This window comes from Venturia canescens, chromosome 4 (assembly GCF_019457755.1).
Source record: "Venturia canescens isolate UGA chromosome 4, ASM1945775v1, whole genome shotgun sequence".
Taxonomy (NCBI): Eukaryota; Metazoa; Arthropoda; class Insecta; order Hymenoptera; family Ichneumonidae; genus Venturia; species Venturia canescens.
In genome coordinates, this window is record NC_057424.1 from 14301758 (window position 1) to 14321069 (window position 19312).

Sequence of the window (19312 nt, forward strand, 5' to 3'; positions counted from 1 at the left end):
CTCTTCCGATCGAGCTCTCACGACGCCTCATCGACTCTATCGTCGAGCTCGCCCACCCTCGTAGAAATTTACCTCCTGCGCGTCCCCGAACACACCTACGAGCCCGTGCTCGCTCCGACTCCCCTCGCAGTAGCTTGACGCGTGATACAAACCACGAGGCAAAACGTTCCTCGTGATATCACGTCCGGATCGACGTGTAAGAACGAGATGCCTCCGTAGCCGCACTAAACTTCCAAATTTTATGACTTTCTTCCAACTTCTTTAGGCAAACGACTCGGTAAAACGAATACCGTTACTGCCAGCGAATAAGTTATTCAACCGTTTTTTTTTCTACCAGCATTCGTTGCTTCGATAATAAACGAAATTTCGTCGCGTCGCTCATGCTCAATGTCAAAGGTTGCCCGCTCTCGGCGCTTTTCAAACCTCCATCTTTAACGACTCCATAAAACGGGTGAACGCACTCGGAAAAGCACCATCCTCTATAATGCATTTCGAATGACTCGATTGTAATTGTGGCTTTTCTATCGATTTGCCGCGGTAGGCTTGCAAGTATGAATATGAAGGATCTCAGCGTGCGAGAAAATGCCAATCGATCGTTAAATTTATCGTACGAAGACCCTTTTCGTCAGAAAGCCCGATACGACAGTGTCCGGAATGTTATACGATTATATTAGCCACAATGTAAATACACATACGCGTGACCGTAGCTCGAAGAGAGAGCGCGAGCGTAGAGTCAACAAACGTGGGCAAGATCGTTGGGATAAACCGCGTAACACACGCGCTTTATTAACACCGTATGCGAGCATCGAGTAATACGTCGTTGCTTCTTTGTTTCTTCGTTTATTTACGATCCTCAAATGTATAGAGTCACTCATTTGTTTCTATCGAGAGAGAGAAAAAAATCGATGTAACGAACGTGGTGTCGTCTAGTCGGTCATCGTTAGTAAAATTATCGTCCCTCGTGTCGATGACAGCAGCGCGAACGACGGGGATAGTCGACAAAGTGGCAAAGTGAAGGCAAACACAATCCGTCGTCATGACGGTGTGATAACGGGCTAATAAAAATTTATCAGACGAGCCGAGGGAAGGAGAGAACTCGATGACGTTACGCTACGAAACTCTCTCTCTCTCTCTCTCGCTATAATATACAAGTCGACGATTTACGGTGTGTCTGCGTGTGCGTATAAAGGCCCGTGGAAAACGCACCGTATATAAACACTTCGATCCCTCGGTCTTCTCCCGTTTTTCGTAGCTATTGACTTCCCACGTATTCGTATACGTGTGTAGACACGTTCGTGCCGTACAAAAGTGTACCGGGACGACGTTCTAATAAAACAAATTGAACGCGCCCCGCGCCTTCCTTTGTCAGGCTTGACAGGATATGAGAGGGAAAAGAAGGACACCGAGGACGGCCTTACTCCCCGGGGGCCTCTCCGTGCTTCTTCTTTCATTCGCACCCTGTGAAATCTCAGTCACGCCTTCATTCTACCCCGGAAACTCGATGACACCAGCACACTCCCCGCGCGCTCTGCCGGCCGATAAACCTGTGACGAGGATCTCACCTCCGCTCGTATGTTCACGGCAACGAACCTCGCACGCACTCTCTCTCTCTCTCTCTCTCTCTCTCTCTCTCTCTCTCTCACTCATTAATCAATGTCTGTGATCTGAATTTTTAGGCTTTTGCAATCGGTAATCGCCGATCCAGACGACGAGCCTCCGAATCTTGTTTTCTTTCTTCGTCCTCCTCGTTCTTTTCCCAATGAACTATTTTCCAGTAGCCCTGACTCTCGTTCATATCGCAACCTCCTTTCGATAACTTTTTCCCCGCTCGGTTTATTCGCATCAATTAGCGGAGAAACTCGGTATTTCAAATAAACGGCTTCGAGATCGATGATAATTGGATTACTTGGGTCGCTGCTCCGAGGATTCTGACATTCGTAAATTCCCTCGTTGTTGACGTCGCAGTTCTCATTTCAAATTGAAATACTGTACGATCTGGAAGTCTCGTGAAACATCAAACGCTGCCCCGATTCGCCTGGAAATCAATCGTAGAAAAATCAAACAACAACAACTCATCGAGGATTCGCTCAGCCGGAATCTCGACACGGAAAAATCGTTCCGCCTCTAGCCACGGCCCGAAGAAATAAAGCGATCGCCGCAAGACCAGATTCTATCATATCCGTGGCAATCTCCACCCAGTACTGCTCTGCGTGCCTTTTAAATACTGCGCGCGCTCCACTTTCCCCCGAGTTTTTCAATCATTTCCGGCATTCCCAGCGATTATCGTTCTTTCGTCAATAATTACAGATTTTAGAGCAACCGATCGGGCTCGTTCGAATCCGCGTACCTCCGTCCGAATATAAATTTCTATCCAAAGTGCATCGATTGTTTTTTTTCTCAAATCTGCCACATACTCTTTCATCTCGTGATCTCATTTAGCGAGCTTCGTCCAATGGAGAACGCGTTGGATGTACGAATTCGAGTGACAAATCCGCGGAAATAGGATTGTCTGCGGAATAAGAAAAAGAAAAAGAAATAAAAAAAAAACTGAGAAACGTCAAGTCGAAATGGCAAAAGCTTCGGGCGGACACGCTTTCGCAGACGTAGAGACACGCTTTCTCGAGTCATCGGTGCGCGCGCTCGGTCTCCTTATTATGTCGGTTCTATTCTCGAGACTCTCCTCGTGCTAATTGCTCGTACACCGAGCTGCCTTAATTGGTGCTCGAAACAACAAGAGTGCAGGAGAAGAAAAAGAAAAGAAAAAAAAAATGAGAAGAAGTAAGAAAGGTGATAAAAAGCACACGAGGGTCAGTGCAAATAAAGACATAAGATCGTAACGAAAAAACGAAAAAACAAAATGCGAAAGGAAGCATCTGAAATTGTCGCGAAATCGTGACGTTCGTAGCATTCTTTGTCACGTATATTCTCAGGAATGTCATTTGCGCAAAACAAAAGGAAGAAGCAAAATTATAAAATCGGCACAAGCAGCTCGCCAGCTATAGCCTGACATTTTTTTATCATCGTGTACGAGTCTCAAAGGTCATTCAGCACAATTTGCAACTTTAGTGCCGTCTTCTCAGGGCTTTTTCTTCTCAATCTCAACACTTTTGAGGCTCCCCAATTCTACAGAAATGTCAGAACGGACGGTCCTATTATTCTCACATTTGAACGTATCGAACAAGAGCCCAGAAAAATGTGATTTTCTCCCAACGTTCCCCAGCAAACAAAACTTTGAGAAAATGTTGAAAAAAATAAGCGAATCGGGCCCAAGCGTCAAGAAATTGGTGAAATCATCGAGTACGGAACAATAAATTTCACTGGAATCGCCAGTCGGACGTGCGCACTTATAATACGTGCATGCCGTATCGTTCCTTCTTTCTCTTTTACGAAGTGTTACATTACGCGTAACCGAATGGCCGTTGAGCGAAACTTGATAATAATTTGCTAGTTCAAGGAAAAATAACGTCTGAATCGAGGGAAGCCGATCGAGAGAGCGACTCGAGAACGAGCGAGCGAACAAAGCTCGTGGCTGCGCTCATGCCGCCAAGGCGACTCCTTTCTCTCGGTTTTAGGTGGCGTGCCACTGCTTTATATACATATTAAAATTTATCTACATGTTAATACATTCGTTATATAAACGCTCGCACGTGTGTGCGGCACTGATACTTCGCTATGCGGCGTTCACTGTACCCCGCAAATGTAATACTTTCGTAATAGCTCCCGCGCGCATAATAAGTACGAAAGATATCCGCAGGCTGTTATACAGCGAAGCAATTGCCTGCGAAACCCATCTGTATACGTGGAGATTCGTACACACACACACACACACGCACGCACGCATTCCCGTTTTCTTCAGCTATATTTTATAACATCGAGTGCCACCGAGTCGCACGCACTATCGATATTTTTTTCTCTCCAACATCTCGTAGATTCAATCTCCTCGACGCTCGGAGCTGCCGAGTTGAATACACTCTTTGTCAATTACGCTAATTGAATATTGTTTTCGCAGCGTCTTCGATGCTATTTTCGCTCGAGCATTTAAGCACTCAATTTGAATCGCGAGAGACGCAGTAATTTTTTCGCGATGACGTTTCGGTGGGGCCAGTCAAATCGTCTTTGATATCGACTTCGATCGGGACCAATTTTTACGAATGATTTATAGAAGAATGATCGAAGAAGATTTGTCTGAGACCGAGTCAATAATCCCATGACAACAAGGTGTCAGTTTTTCTGGCAATTTAGCGCTGTACACCGGTTTTTTCGGGGCTGACTTTCGGTAAAAATCCTCCGAGTCCTGGCGAATTACAATCTAATTACTTTAATACGCGGGAGAGTATATGAAAAAGGCACGTGATCATGCATACGCGGGGAAAAGGGAGGGGAAAAAGGCGAGGCTGGTCAGTCGCGATACCATTAGGCCAACGGGGGAATCTCCGAGCCGGCACACCCTCGTCAGGCCATCCGATAATAAAAGTAAAAAAAAGAAGAAGAAAAAAAAGTTGAAAAAATATCCCTCGTCATTTGGCTAAAAGCCGCCCGTAAGATTTCCCTTTAGAATAGGGTATCTCGTATCAAGGTGTGCCCCGACGCAATCATTGCCTTATCGCATCACTTCCGGTCCCTTCGCGCTCACCCCCCGAACGTTCAAAATTCGAGACGCTGCGCGTTCGCCTCCGTCGATTTCAACGCGAAATATTGTACAAGATGCGTTAATCAAACGGTGGAAGAAGAAAATTGTGCTCGTTCATTATTATTCTTGGGGGGAGGGGGCTGCGGAAACTTGAAAATGTCGATTAACTTGGGTAAGAGACCCAGCTTATTAGTTTGTTGAAACAATCTCGGCGAGAAGACAGATTCTCGTTAGCGGAAAAACGAAGCTACGGGGAGACAGCAAAGATGAAAAAAGGCCCGATAAAATAAACCGATAAATGGAGCGTCTAGACGCGCTTGTAAGAGGGAGACACGACGTCGCTCTGAGAAAGAGAGGAGCAACCGAGCCAAGAGTTTATTTTAATTGAATTTCGTAACTAGGGTAACGTCTAACTGGAGAAAAGCGCTCGTTGATGCACGGGATCACTCCGCGGACATAACAACATTGCCTCCTCCCTACAATGATCCATTGTCTACCGCGAGCCTGTTGTATCCATCCTCGAGCAAGTTTCCTCGTGTGTTTCCACATCGCGGCTGCGTCTATTAACGTTATAAAAGTAACGCGAGAACCGTTTCAATTGTCTAGGCGTGCGAGCGAACGTAAATTCTATATTAAAAATGATATTGTTCAAAGGAGCGAAGAATGATGAAGAAAGCGATTGGTTTGTTGTGGCAAAAAGGCCGTTTTATCATGAGATTTTGTCCACCGAATCGAGGAAGTTGTCGAAAGACTTCGCACTCAGACATTTATGGCAAGAGCTTCGAGACGCAATTCCCGCAATTCCTGCAAGTCGATCGAAACTTCGATGGGAGTACCGGTAATTGCAATCGGTCGTCGGGAGCTATGCAGGAAAGGATTCTTCGATACTTTTTTCATCGTTCATTTTCTTGAGCTCCGAAGCGCGAGCTCGTATCCGTGCGCGTTGGCGAGTCGCATCGACGTACCGAGGCCGCAGGATGAGCCGTTCTTTTCCCCATCTCCTCGTCGTTCCTCGCTATGTAATACCTCCACGAGTTAGGGATACCATGAGAAAGAGTAAGAGCAAGAACAACTTGAACGTGGAACCGGTTCCTCGTACAAGCGTGGAACATTAGCGGTACAGCAGCGCGCGGGGCCGCTTCTCTTCGCAAACTCTTTTGCGACTTTTATTCACAAACTACGAGAGAAACAAAACCCCAACCTCGTTACATCCGGTCTGAAATCGCAGTCTTTATCCCACCTTATATTAGAACGAGCGGTACATATTCGTGACCTCCCAACTACTTTTTCACCGCCACCTCCTTCCTATAGCCAGCATGAAAAAATATATACGAATCTCCCTGAAACGCTCTTTCACCACCTGCTTAAAACGCAGACTCTTATGTCACTCGCCTTTCACGCTTTTTTCATAATACAACGAACTACTACTCCTCAGATATCGTAGAAGAGTCGTGAAACATATGGTTCTGCGTGAAATTCACTGTCCCTTTATTTAAGCAGTTCAGCCGTTCTAGTCAGCTTTGCAACTACTTTATGTTGATTTATTTCAAGTCTAAATTATTTATAAAATTAATAAACACTTGCATTGAGAATATTTTTATCGTAAGAATGTAAAAAGTTTTCTTTCTCAAAAGCCCCGTAAGGTAATGTTTTTTTTTAAAGAAACGGAATCTGTGATAAATTTTCTTCACGATATAAACTCTTCCGAAGCTCGAACACCGTACAATTTTTTCCACAATTAATACTATTGTGAGTTCTCCCATAGGGTACCGTATTAAAAACTCAAAATTGTTGATGAAATAATTCCAAATTTTGCCCCGTAAGAGACCCTGCAACTGTGCTTATCGTTATCAGGGGACCAGAAAATATCATTTAACGACGGATTGGAAATGTTGAGCGTACACGATCCCTTAATAACGTTCTCTCATATCCTCTCGCTCTAGCTTTCGTTCATCTTAATGCTGTACACGTTTTCACGCAAAGTCAATCACTAGCTAATTCATGATTATTATTTACACAAGTTGAAACGCACGAGAGTGCGACTCTCGTCGACTTCTCTTTTCCTTAAAGTTTCAAGACGTTGCTCCATCTCTTCATTTGACGCTATCGTACCCAGGTCGACCGCGGGGTTGAATAAGACGCCTGAGGCTGAGGGTTGTTGTTTGCCTTGCGAAAGCTATGTTTCATAACCTCTGAGTGAGTATATGCTCAACGTCACTACTGGTTTAATGTACCGAGTAAATAAATCGTTAAACAAGTATCGGTTCGCAGGGAGCTAGATTTTCCCTCTCTGTTTCGGGGCTTGAAATCACATTTTTCGAATATCCTTAGCGAAATGAAACGTTAAACGTCAAAACAATTTATGCATCGTCATAATGGTCGTTCAACTAGTTCCGAGTCATTGAAAAGCGAGACGAGAATTTTTGAATTTCGATTCCAAATTGATCTTCTGCCGAGAATGGCGCCCATTTTCATTCCTCTCAACGCGATTTATTATTTTTTTCAATAATTATTAAGTCTGGCGACGCCTTTCTACCAACCGACCGTCACAAAAAGTCTTTGGGTGCATTGCAAACACAGATTAACAGTTAGCAGTAAAAATAAATCATGATACTTTTACATTTTTTTTCCCCCACGGAATTACGCACCTGAATCCAACAGGTGCGCCCAGCCAGGTCGACGATTTTCCATTTCGGTCGCCAGTTCTTAGAAGCACTTCGAAGGAGGATTTTTTGGTATTTTTAATTGAAAATTTGATTTGATTCAACGTCGGAATGCACAATGTGCGTTGAACCGGGGTAACTACTTTCTTGATTCGCGAAGCCGGGGAGTCGCGAGTAAGTTCTCGTATCGCCAAATTGAGTGATAAATATATTGAGTTGTTTGATTTGAAACCACGGTAAATTGGCGACTTGAGCTTGTTTCGGAGCCTCGTATCGGAATGCTTAATTGGGTGAAACTTTGTGCTATTTTGTATTCAAACGAATCGAACAAACTTTGCGTTATGAAATTCGTAGCTCAGCGAATCACAATATTCTGGTATGAGCTGAAAATCTTGAATTCATCGCCAAATTTGAATTCGATTAAACATTCTGAATGAAAACTGTTTCGATGGTAGGTAAAAGGATCAACGGTAATCCAAAAATAAGTCGGTTCTTTATGAAACATGCGCTAATGAAAATAGCTCTTGATTATCAACAAACCAAATCCCAAATGGCCATTGTTCGAGCTTTATCGAACGTGATCAAAATTAACATACGAAAAGGTATTCACACTAATTTCCTAAACGTCTAACTATAGATTTAACTATGTTTATAAGCATACCCCGTCGCGGGAATCACGTTGAATAGCATCATCCATGGAGACTCGTCCCAAGCCAGATACAAAACCCCCGATTTCCATATGCTTGCCGCTCGCTCCCAAGCCGAGCAATATATTCGCGTCGCCTACGTTGAAAACGTGCAAACCGAGGATTAACAGCCTGAAACACGCGATAATCGAGGTGCACGCAGCAGACACAGTGGCCCGAGTTGCCCGGAGTCATCGTAGGATCAAATTTTTTTTTTCTTCTCATTTATCTCGGGAACGAACAGTTGGCAGAGAAACAATTAACTGTAAAGCATAAATTAAAAAGTAATGTTGATCACACTTAGATTATATTATGTACGAACTTTTAGTATACAAAATATTGCGGAGCTTACGATTATTAAGTATCATGAATATTCATATGTTTTAGCATAAATGAACTCGCAGATATATATGCACACCCGAGAAATATCCTTGATTAAAAAATCCTCGAAACGAGAACTAACAATTCTGTGTGGTTCTTTGAGGAACTTTCAAACACTGCGCCATCCCACCTCCAGTACACAGACTTTTTTCGAGCAAAGCTTTTACAACGATTCTGCCCATTACGAACCTTTGAGAAAAGTTTAATTGGATTCTCCAAGATTATGCAACAGAAAATAGATCTCAAACTTTGTATACGTAGTAACGCCCGAAGGCTTGATAAACTTCGGAGAATCTAATGGACCCTGTGAGCTAAGTATCGTTTGATGTTTGAGGGATTATCGAGAGTATGAGAGATCGAGTGTACATTGCGAATAAAACTATGGTTGAAGCCTCGTTAGGGTGAATTTATCGCTGATATCATTTCCTCCGAAGTGCACATTTCATGCACATTTGTAATTCGATATTATTATGTCTTAGAACAGGAGTGAAGTTTTCGTCTTGAGCGTGCTCGTATTTCGACGGTACGCAGGATGTAAAACCCAAGAATATATTCAATTACTTCGGTAATATTTAGCGTGAAATTCACTGTAAAATTTATAAAAAGTTTAGTAAATTTGACGGTGCATCTCGTTAAAGTGTCTTTGCCCCAATGTAGGTGTCGATCCCTCGCTTCCGAATTCCGTAGCCCACTAAATCGGTGATTTACACTCTTCGACAAAGGGCTGAGCATATAAAAACAACGGGGAAATAGGCCGCGATAAGCCGAAAAGGAAGATGCCCCTGCCATGTTCCTATTATCACCGTATCCTGGCATAAATATTCGTACGGAAATTTTTTGATTTTTTGACAGTGCAGCGCAGTAAAATTCACTTTGACGCTCTAATATTGCGGAATAAATATCGAAATAAGCCTCAAAAGTGCGGCATTTTTAACCGGATATTTCTTTTAGACATACCCCGGTAAAAGTTCCTACTTGAACACTGAATATTATTTAAATAGGAAAATTCAATTTTTCCCCCCTCATAATATAATGAATTGCGGACTATCGTTACTGGAAGTTAATTTTTCAAATTTAATTCCCTCCGCGTTCAAGCCCACGAAAGGTTTGAGGATTCTCGTGAAAAATGTTTGCCTTTCGCATGCATTTGCGATTCCCACGATGACTTTTGACAGCGCCTACTCGGTGTAGTTGAACTTGAACTATTTGGCCTGTCAAGTATGTCGCCAGTGCATAAAATCAGTGTTTATGTGTACAAAGAGACAGAAATAATGTGAGCGGCGATGGCGATGTTTTGTTGTGTTCGAGCGAGGCACGCTCTCCGCGTAGCACCCTGGTTATTCGATGCACGTTCGCCAGGTGAGCTAACGGTGCCTCTCCCAGAGCGCGCCGCGGTTAAGTAACGGGCTGGCAGTCTCTCGCTGTCCCGTGCCGATCCGTAGAGTCCGAGTTCGTAATTTCTCATCTCTCAAGATTGCCGGACGTTGCTCCTGCCTTCGATCTCCCTCGCTCTCGTACTGCTCTCATTTTTTCTTCCACGTCGACTAATCGGATTCCACGAAAAAAGCGTAGCCCCTGACGACGACCAAGTTATTTTTTTCTTCGCAAAACCGGCTGGAATCACCGGGCATTTGCACTGAGCTGTGCGCCAAGTTACGTGTTTTCTCAGACATTGCGAACTCCTCGCTGAAAACACTATTTTCGAGAATTTTTCACTCAAATTCTGTCGTTTCTTTTTTTTTTTTACTGTAATATCAAAAAATTAAATGCTTCAATTGAGGGGAAACGAGAAGTCCTAAGATTCCATCCCCTCTCCGCGGGGCCATGAATCCACGCGCGTTACCTCGGACTCACTTCGGTCTAGGATCTAAGACGCATGTTAAATGTGATGAAAATTTCTTGCATACGTAAAAACAGAAATTGTATTCTACGCGTTTCGCTAAATCTATTTTGTACATCTTTCTTCCACGTCCCCGAAACGCGAGTTTGTACCGTGCTCGCGAATCTTCCGGTGCTTGGTATGCTGTCGAGGTAGGAATCTCGTGACTGAATACCTCGGGAGGAATAAGCGAACTGAGAAATGGAGCACGTCGGTCATTTTTCTCTGTGCCAGGGAGACGCTGCTTAAACTGAGTGTCTTAAATACACAACTCGAAGCGTTGAATCTGCGAGGACTCGAGTCTTACGAGAAGCTGGAGTGCCCGCGTTCGTCGTGACATTCGCACTTGCACTTCGGATCATACTCTAACGGAGGTGTTCATAATTGCGACAAGGAAACGTATCTCCTATCCTGGAAGTGTGCTTAATTGTTAAATCACCGGAGTCTCTTGGGGTTCAAGATCGTTCGGTTATTCTTCGTTCGCGCGACACTCACACGCACGAGATAAAGAGATAAAAAGGATGGAAAAATTTCATTGCTTTCACTAAAACGTCACTGAGTCTCGATACTTCGTACCAATTTTTAGCTTCTCAACTCATAAAATTATAATCGTACACAGTAATGTGAATACGCACATGCGAATACGTTGGGAAATCAATTTTTGGTAATGTGCGAGCATACGATTTTCAACGAAGGATAAAAATTCTAGGAAAAGCGTTCTTGCAGATTGATTTTCTCTCTCGCTCTCTCTCTCTCCAAGGACTCTAAGGAATTCATTAGCTCTCAGTGGCATGTATTTCTGGCACTCTACCACTGGAAATCACTCGGCTTTCCTCCCTTACTTCTTTCGAGTCAAAACTCGGGAAATTTTCGTTTGCTGCGATCGCTGCTCTGCTCCTCATTCTCATCTTGATAGCTTTTTACTTGACATTAAGTTAAGGATAATTATTAGTTTTTATCCTGCGCTTTCGCTGATCCTTATTATGGATTACCATTCGTTTCTTGCGCGAGTCTTGCCTCTATATTCTTGCTAACTTCTGCGTTAACTCTTCTTACATTTACCCAAGGTGATATAACTTGTCACATCAATCCTTTATTATTTTTATTTACCACTTGTATATCGTTTCATTTTTTTCTCCGTTCATCTTGCTTACGGTGTCCCAAAACTCGCTTGGGCATAAATAAACAAACGATCTCTCCACGCTTCCGCGTGTCTCCGAGTAACAAGATGAATTTTATTGATGCCCTCGTCGTTGACGAACGAATAAAAACTTAGTCAAAACACTGGAAGGTCTCATTGAATAATCATGCATGTTTTTTTCTGTATCCATGCTTTATTTATCCTACTGTAGGAGCTTCCGAATGAATACTAATGGAGCCTTTCGAAGACAGTTCTTTCGGAGCATCGACCTTTTTTCAACGGTACATCGAGTCGTTTGCTTCGTCTGCGTCTCACTTTCAAAACGAAGAATGCTGTCATTCGTTTCTCAAAGATTATATTAAATCCTGGTTAACGTGAATTTTGTAGAGGCGTTTTAACGTTCCTCGAAGTACTCGCTAACTGCGTTATCAAGTGGATTTCCGACGGCACATATGTGGCCGGCTTTCCGTACAGGAAGGATCGATATCCGTGGCCCGGACGGTGATGCCTATAGACAATGGATTATGAGCTTTGGAAGGGGTGGGAAACCCTACGCGTGCTACGTCCGTGAATCACCTTAACTGGAAACGACTCTTGCCGCGATCACAAATCATTTTTCCAACAAGTTTTTTTCCTTTTCTTATCACATTCAATTAATCCTCGTGTCGTAGTCCGATGGAAATTAATTTTCATTCGAGCAATCTGCTTCATTCTGCAAGCGAATGAGCCAAGTGTTAACACGAAGGTCGCTACTTTCCATTGACTTGCAAATCTTTGTTTTCTTTTATGTTGTTTCATTCAACGTGACGTTTTAACATTCTTACTGTATTTTAAAGCACACTAGGAATATCTTGACACGAAAAAAGCATCGATCGTTGCATTATCATACGTTACGAATGTATGAATTCGCAATGACTTGACTTTTCTCCCGCGTGCTTAAAAAACTTTAGTTTAGTTATCGGGTTAGAGCGCATATTCGCCGGTTTCTGTGACCTTATGTGTCTGAAGTCATATGAAAATGAAGGCTCCACACTCGGACACCAAAGTATTTTCAGTTTCTAAAATTAATTTACGTATTCATTGTTATTCGAGTTTAAAAAACGAGCGGGAAGCTGACGAAGCAGGCGACAGCGTTGGCTCCGTTGCGATATTGTTTAGCCACTTATCAACGTACTTATAATCGGACTTGTTACCAGATCCAACAATCGTTACCATTAATTTTTTCGGCGTAAGCGCGTAACCTTGGTGAGAGAAAGAGGAGAGCATTAACGCAGACAGGCACGAGGTCGATAGCCGAAACGCATCGGTGCTCCGGTGGGACGTGGCGTGTCACGAGTCGCTGAGTACAAACTTCAAGTCGCTTACGTAGATCAAGAATTACGTGTAAAGTGGTGAACTCCATTGGTGAACAAAAACAGAGAGAAAAGATAATGAAAATAGAGAGAAAAAATCGCTGCAACGATACGAAACAACATTTTCTCGTTGAAAATTACCATCCCAGTGTCTCTTCATTGTTTCTTCGGTCCCTTGGAAAGCAACGATTTCTCATGTTTAACGCGATGTTGATCGCGCCTCCACTGTGACCGCCGTCAAGGTCAACCCGTCTAAGATCGTGGTTCGTTTCGCTCCGTTTATAATACGGAGGCGATAGAAATTTCAAGGGACGCAGGCACGTGGAAATTCTTGCCTGCAATCTTCTCCATATTATTGGACCGAATAATCCCCGAATTAAATGGTCGTCCATCCTCAAGCGGGTTTACGACTAATTCCGCTCTGTTAGCGAATCCCAAACGCGTTATTCGACCAACAACCAAGACAACTCGACTGCATACTTTTATTTCACTATTTACGGAAGAAGTTTCGTCACTCGTCGGGGAAGACTTTGTTATTCAGGATCGAGCTCCGGAACTTGGTTCACCGTACTGCACGTCTAGTGCTCAATTAATGTGTTTATATATATACGGCTGTTAAGCCGGTAGAAAAGCCGAGGACCCGGGGCGCACATTGTAACAGAAAGAGGCAAATGCGTTCTTCGGTGAACGTCCGCGCAAGTTCGACGACCTCTTTTTCCCCTCTTGCTTCCTTCCTCTTGCTCTGTCGAATCACCGGAGACCGGACAGCGCTCGGTCAAGAGACTTGTCTTTTCACCTCGTCCCCCCCCCCCCCCCCCCAACAAAAAACTACTATTTCTTGTTCGAGATCATTTTTCTCTTTTCTTTTTTTTCTTTCCTATCTCTTCGATTCATTTACATGTTACGCAAAGTCTTCAAGGGCTTCCACGAAGCTCGCAACGTAACCTGACAGTTTAAATACTAAAATTTAGACTCGGTAGCTTAAAATTTTGATCAAAGTGCTCATGAAAATATGACGATATTATACAACGAACTATATTCATGTGAACTTATTTTCCGTAATTCCTCACAATTTAAATGAAACACGATAAAAAAACAAATATGATTCTCGTTCGCAGAGACAATGGTACTCATGAGATTTTGTTTTTTTTTCTCATTGCAGCAACTGTTCCGCAGTCAACCACAAGGAGCGACGCCTCAACAACTCCAACTTTTGCAGCAACAGCAGCAGCAGCAACAACAACAACAATATCTTGCCGCATCGCAAGCTCAGCAGCAACAACAACAACAACAAAATTTTCCAACAGCACCGTACACGGTCATAAGTGGACAGGAACCTTACGTCGGTGCTCTAATTGCTGGAGCTCCTCCCGTAGTGCCGCAATATTATGGAGTCGGGCCGTGGGTCTATCCAGCGGGTTTACTGCCACAAGCACCACCCCAGGCAGCCGCACCGCCACAACCCCGAAGACCACTCACACCCTCGTCCGCGGCAGCCGCTGCTGCCGCTGCACAGGATAGCGCCAATAATCTTGCACAGACGGTGAGAGCTATAAATTGTCAAACTCGTATAACCTTCCTTAAACTTGAGTAGTGCATCGTCGAAATATCCCCCACGATTAACTCCCCCTCGTATAACTCGACCGTATTCCACTTCATCGTTAAATGCAAATTTATTACCTTCAAGTGTCTTCAAGCTTTTTCCTCATCGATAAACAACTGTTTATACTTTTATGACTGTACACTCGAAAACAGGTGAATCTCACTGTGCAGCTCACCGGTCGATATTGTTTGCTTCGATATTCTCGAAACTGTCGTACGAATTTACTTGATTCGGAAACTCTGATTTTAATTCCAGTTTGAGAAGACTAATTTTCAAGTTCTTGGAACAAATTGGATACGTCATAGGATTTAAAAAACAACTTAGCACTTTGCATGTTATCAATATGGAAAAAAGAGAATAACGAATTCAAGAGTACGATAATTCCGTTCAAATTGTCGGACGTAATCCCGTATCCGAAAAGTGCATAGAAAAACGTTCACGCTAAGAATGCGAGCACAGTTGTACGTGTGGTCATGGCGTGCGTCTTGTTGACGGCTGTTGAACGCGACCTTATACACGTTCGTCGAGAAAAAACTTGGTCTCCTTATGAAAAACAATTGGGCCACTGTGGAAAAAACTCCGTTGCTCAATTTTCTGACGTATCACGTACTAGTAAATCCGTGATACGTATTTAATATCCGCAACCAGTGATGGCCAAACGGTATCCAATAGTTGTAAAGATAATTGTCCGTTATTGAGAGATCTTAGCCGTTAAAGAACCTCTGACACGATTCGGTCCACTGAATTATAGATTTTGGAGTCACAAAAACGAAAATTCTAACATTTGTCATGACAAGCAGCAATTAGAAATAAAAGTATATGAAAATTTCGGCGTGCCTTAACGTTTCGTATTCTCAGAGTAATTAGTAACCGGAAACATTTTTGTGGGCAAAAACCCAAAGACCGACGATTGCAAAATTTTGAAACATCCGGTTCCACGAAGTTCGTCCATTTACGTTAGTTCTCATTAATTTATTCCTTGGTACACTATTTATTCTGTTTTTCGATATCGAGATGGAACATGAGCCATAAGCACGAATGGAATCTGAGATACGATGTCGCGGTGTTCTTTGGATGATCGAACTCTGCGTTTGGTGGTTTTAGGTTCAGGGTCAATATCAGGTGATACCGGCTTATTACGACCAAAACGGATCCATCGTTATGGGAGGCGTGAGAGGCCTCGGTTCTGCAGCCACACCCATGAGATTGGTTAGTCCGGCGCCCGTACTCGTCAACAGAGCACCTTCTCAACCACCTCCAGGACCTCCGGCTCCACCGCCACCGAGCCTATATTCGCAACCAACCCCAACGTCGGCACACAGCAACGCCACGCCTGGCGAGTGCTTAGGTAATGGAATGCATATCGTGTACGAGCACATGTACAATTGTCCTTTTCATCCTGTGTAACAATAAAAAGAAACGGTAGAGTCAGAGAAGTGGAGAGTGCGTGTATGGAAGAGAGGAGGAGGAGGAGCCGACACACAAACAGCCTCCAATCTTTTCTCTGGTGTACTTTCACAGTAATCTCTCGTCACCTTCTTTCTCGGACGTACGGTAGACCGAGGTTAATTCAGTACACAATAAACTTTCACCCTTTGTTGTGCCTCGAATTATCTCTGCGTCGTGGTGTAACGTAGAAAGAAGCTGACATTCTGTACGCGATAACACTGTCATTTTATGGGTCCGCTTCTATAAGACCCTTAAGCACTATGGAAAGTGAAAAAATTGTTGAAAGAGATGAGATCAAATTACACGAGAATAAAAGAACAGCAATTTCGCGGGGATTTGAACCGATTAAAACACTTATATTTTCGTGGAAGAACTCGCTCGCGATGACATGAGAAAATAATCGGAAACTCGTACTTTAGAGACAAATTTTCCTGTCGCTTCCCTTGCTCCGGGCAATCACAATGGATGGACCTTACGTCAAACTGGCCTATGAACCTCAGAAACGTGACAATGAGAAAATTTCGTGTTTATCTTGCTCTCTGTCACGTTCTGGTTTGCTTTCAATCACAGGATGTGACTTTCTCATCGAGGCTAACGAGTCATATGGCAAACCTATTTGTCACATTGTCAATCCCCTTGCAATCATTTTTATTCGAATTGTAGTAGAAAGTAATCACAGTACTGTTACTATAGACATGTAAAAAGTGTATTTGACCATGCATGCTTATGTCGATCGTCGCGATAACAAAAATAACAATAACAATAATAATACAAATAATTACGTATAAAGTTGCAATAATCTTCAGGCAAGAAATTATGACTCGATGTACGCCTGCAACACGATATTTTTGAATATTCCTCATATATTACGAGATGCTTTTAACGCCTTTGTATCATCTTGTAATTCAATAGTATTTTTTTTACATTTTTCAATCATTCGTCACTTTTTGAACCGTCTTGAAATAGTTTAAAATAATTCATTCGTGGAGTTAAAGCACGCTTCCATAGCCTCAAAGTACTTCGATTCTATTAATATTTCAGATATTGAGTCAATATAATGGGTAGTTCATTCGTCGATTGAATAGAGCCGATCGAATCGGAACCAAGCATCGTTACAGGAGCTGAGCTTATTTTCCACGAACATTTCTCAATAGCCATTCTCGAATGGCCTAGTTATCACGTGTGTGTGTACGTTTATGTGTACGTTTTGTGTATTTCCCGGTGGTGTACAATAATATGGTGTTGGCAAGAAGAAAAAAAACAATAAGATGAAAGAGGAGAGAGGAGAAAAAGGGGACACGAAATATCGCTAATCACGAAGAACATAAAAACATTTGGCTAATCGATTGACAATTAAACAAACACGCGTGGGTTGTGGGCTTTTGGTGCAGGTCTGGCAGCGTGCAGCGCAGTGGTTGCGCAAGCTCAGGCGGTTGCGGTACAACAGGCCCAACAGCAGAGCTCGGGACTTGCCGCGGGTTTGGCGGCTTTGAGTTACAGTGGTTCACCTCTCGGTGCCCTCGGCTCCCCGGCTCAACTACAGAGCACAGGTACTCGCGCGATGACGTGACTATTCCCAACCTCTTCTCCCTTTCCTCCTCTTGCCCCCCACTGTCGCAACAACGGACCAACGTTATTTACTACCCTTTCAATTCGCTTTTCGACGTTACGTGCGTCACCCTCCTGTTCACGTACATTTAGTCGCACAACCTATTCTCGTATCGGCAAATCCGCTGTTCCCTCATTGTTTGCATATACGTTGCAACGATAAATGTAACAAGAAGTACAATCATGGCAATTATATTAATAACAATAACCGTAGTTAATAAGAGCATGCTACAACCGCGCTTTAATATACCGTTTTATTAATTTTTCCATTCCCATTGTGGCGTCTGCTCGTTTCAATGTTGTGTTCGTACATATACATTATTGAACTATTTGTATACACGTTACGTGTGCGAATGTCACATTCTACGGAGTACTACGGAGTATTTATCTGGTTTTGTGTGTTTATTTATCTGGTATTTTTGTGAGTAACGAGTATGTGACAAAGTCCAATTTTTTCTTTGTGTTCAGGTCTCGGTTTGAGTGCATCGTCAACCGGTAGAAGGGATTCTTTCGACAGGAACACTTCGGCTTTCAGCCCAAGCTTGGAATGCAGTCGTGCCAAATGGGCTCAAAGTTATGGAGCATTGGGTAAGATTTTTTCGAAGCGTTTTCATCGCGAGGCAACGGAAAACGTTTAAGTTATTTCTTATATACCATTCCGGGAACACAATTTGCTATGCGTAAATTGGATAGTTGATCAAATAGTACGTGATCGATGTAAGCCGTTTGAGGCCTGCGGATTAATTCATTCCGCGTGTCCTACTTGAAGCCTTAAAGGTGCATCACGCGCTCGTAAGGCTCGTCTCGTTCGTACGAAACGTCTGTACAAACGATTTTATTCGGAGGCTCTCTTACGCGTCCTTGTAGAATCCTTGACTCGGAATGAGCTGGCGCATCAGACAAGGACGACCGGTCCAAACGAAGACGTCCTTGTAACTGAAAAATTAGTTATTTTCTACGTGACAGTTATAGCGCATGAAATAATCTCGCGATAATCGTGACTTCGAGTGCCATTTCTTCGTTGCCACATTATTACAATCGATGCATTGGTCGTTTTCCAGGTACCGTGACGGCGTCACCGAGTCCTCTGGGACTCTCTTTAACACCGCCACCGACTCTCGGTGGTTCACTCGGAGTTCTCGTCGGTGGAGCGAGTCGAGTATCAGCAGCCCCCGGCGCGGAAGCGAAATTCCGTGCAAGCGCAGTTCCGGCTCTAACTGCAAACGGAGTTTTCGGCTCGAGTAGCTCCCTATTCCCAAATCTCGTCGGTAAACCCGGACGCGGTGGAGCGGCTGGCGTTGGCGACAAGAGCGCGGGAGGACGATCACGCTTGCTAGAGGATTTCCGAAATAACAGGTTTCTAATTTACACCTCCATTTGTTAATCAAATATCTCTATTTGCACAAGACCTCTCAATCTCGTACCTTAGACAATAATCCCACCATTGACACCGGTTTTATTCCATTCCTTACAACGCTCTGTAACTGACTCCACCACAGATTTCCGAGTCTCCAATTGCGAGATCTGGCTCATCATATAGTCGAGTTTAGTCAGGATCAGCACGGTTCGCGCTTCATTCAACAGAAACTCGAGCGCGCCTCTGCGAGCGAAAAACAGCTCGTGTTTCAAGAGATTCTCGCTTCGGCGTATTCTCTCATGACTGATGTGTTCGGAAACTACGTTATACAAAAGTTCTTCGAGTTCGGTACACCGGAACAAAAATCAACGCTTGCACAAAAGGTAAGATCCGTTCCCATGGACTCAGTTCGATAAAAATTTTCATTTTTCTACTATTTTTTTTTTGTTCTCGCGGAAGCATTGCCTTTTCTGACCTGATGACAAAAATGCGTGTCAGCTGATATTGTCATGATTGACTATAGCTCACTGATAGTCGGTCGATTACGATCACCTCTTTCACTA

At 43.4% G+C, this 19312-nt stretch overlaps 1 protein-coding gene across 8 annotated transcripts in view; it reads left to right on the top strand.

The window, feature by feature from the left end:
• Positions 1-19312, top strand: part of pum (pumilio) — a 101920-nt gene that overhangs the window by 72396 nt on the left and 10212 nt on the right. For 7 of the 8 annotated variants that reach the window (XM_043416757.1, XM_043416763.1, XM_043416761.1 and 4 more), the window contains 6 exons: positions 13895-14275; positions 15440-15683; positions 17176-17334; positions 17861-17980; positions 18454-18748; positions 18892-19132. In XM_043416757.1, coding sequence (XP_043272692.1) covers positions 13895-14275; positions 15440-15683; positions 17176-17334; positions 17861-17980; positions 18454-18748; positions 18892-19132 — 1440 coding nt within the window. The remainder of the gene's footprint in view (positions 1-13894; positions 14276-15439; positions 15684-17175; positions 17335-17860; positions 17981-18453; positions 18749-18891; positions 19133-19312) is intronic. The other variant, XM_043416765.1, reaches the window with a different exon arrangement.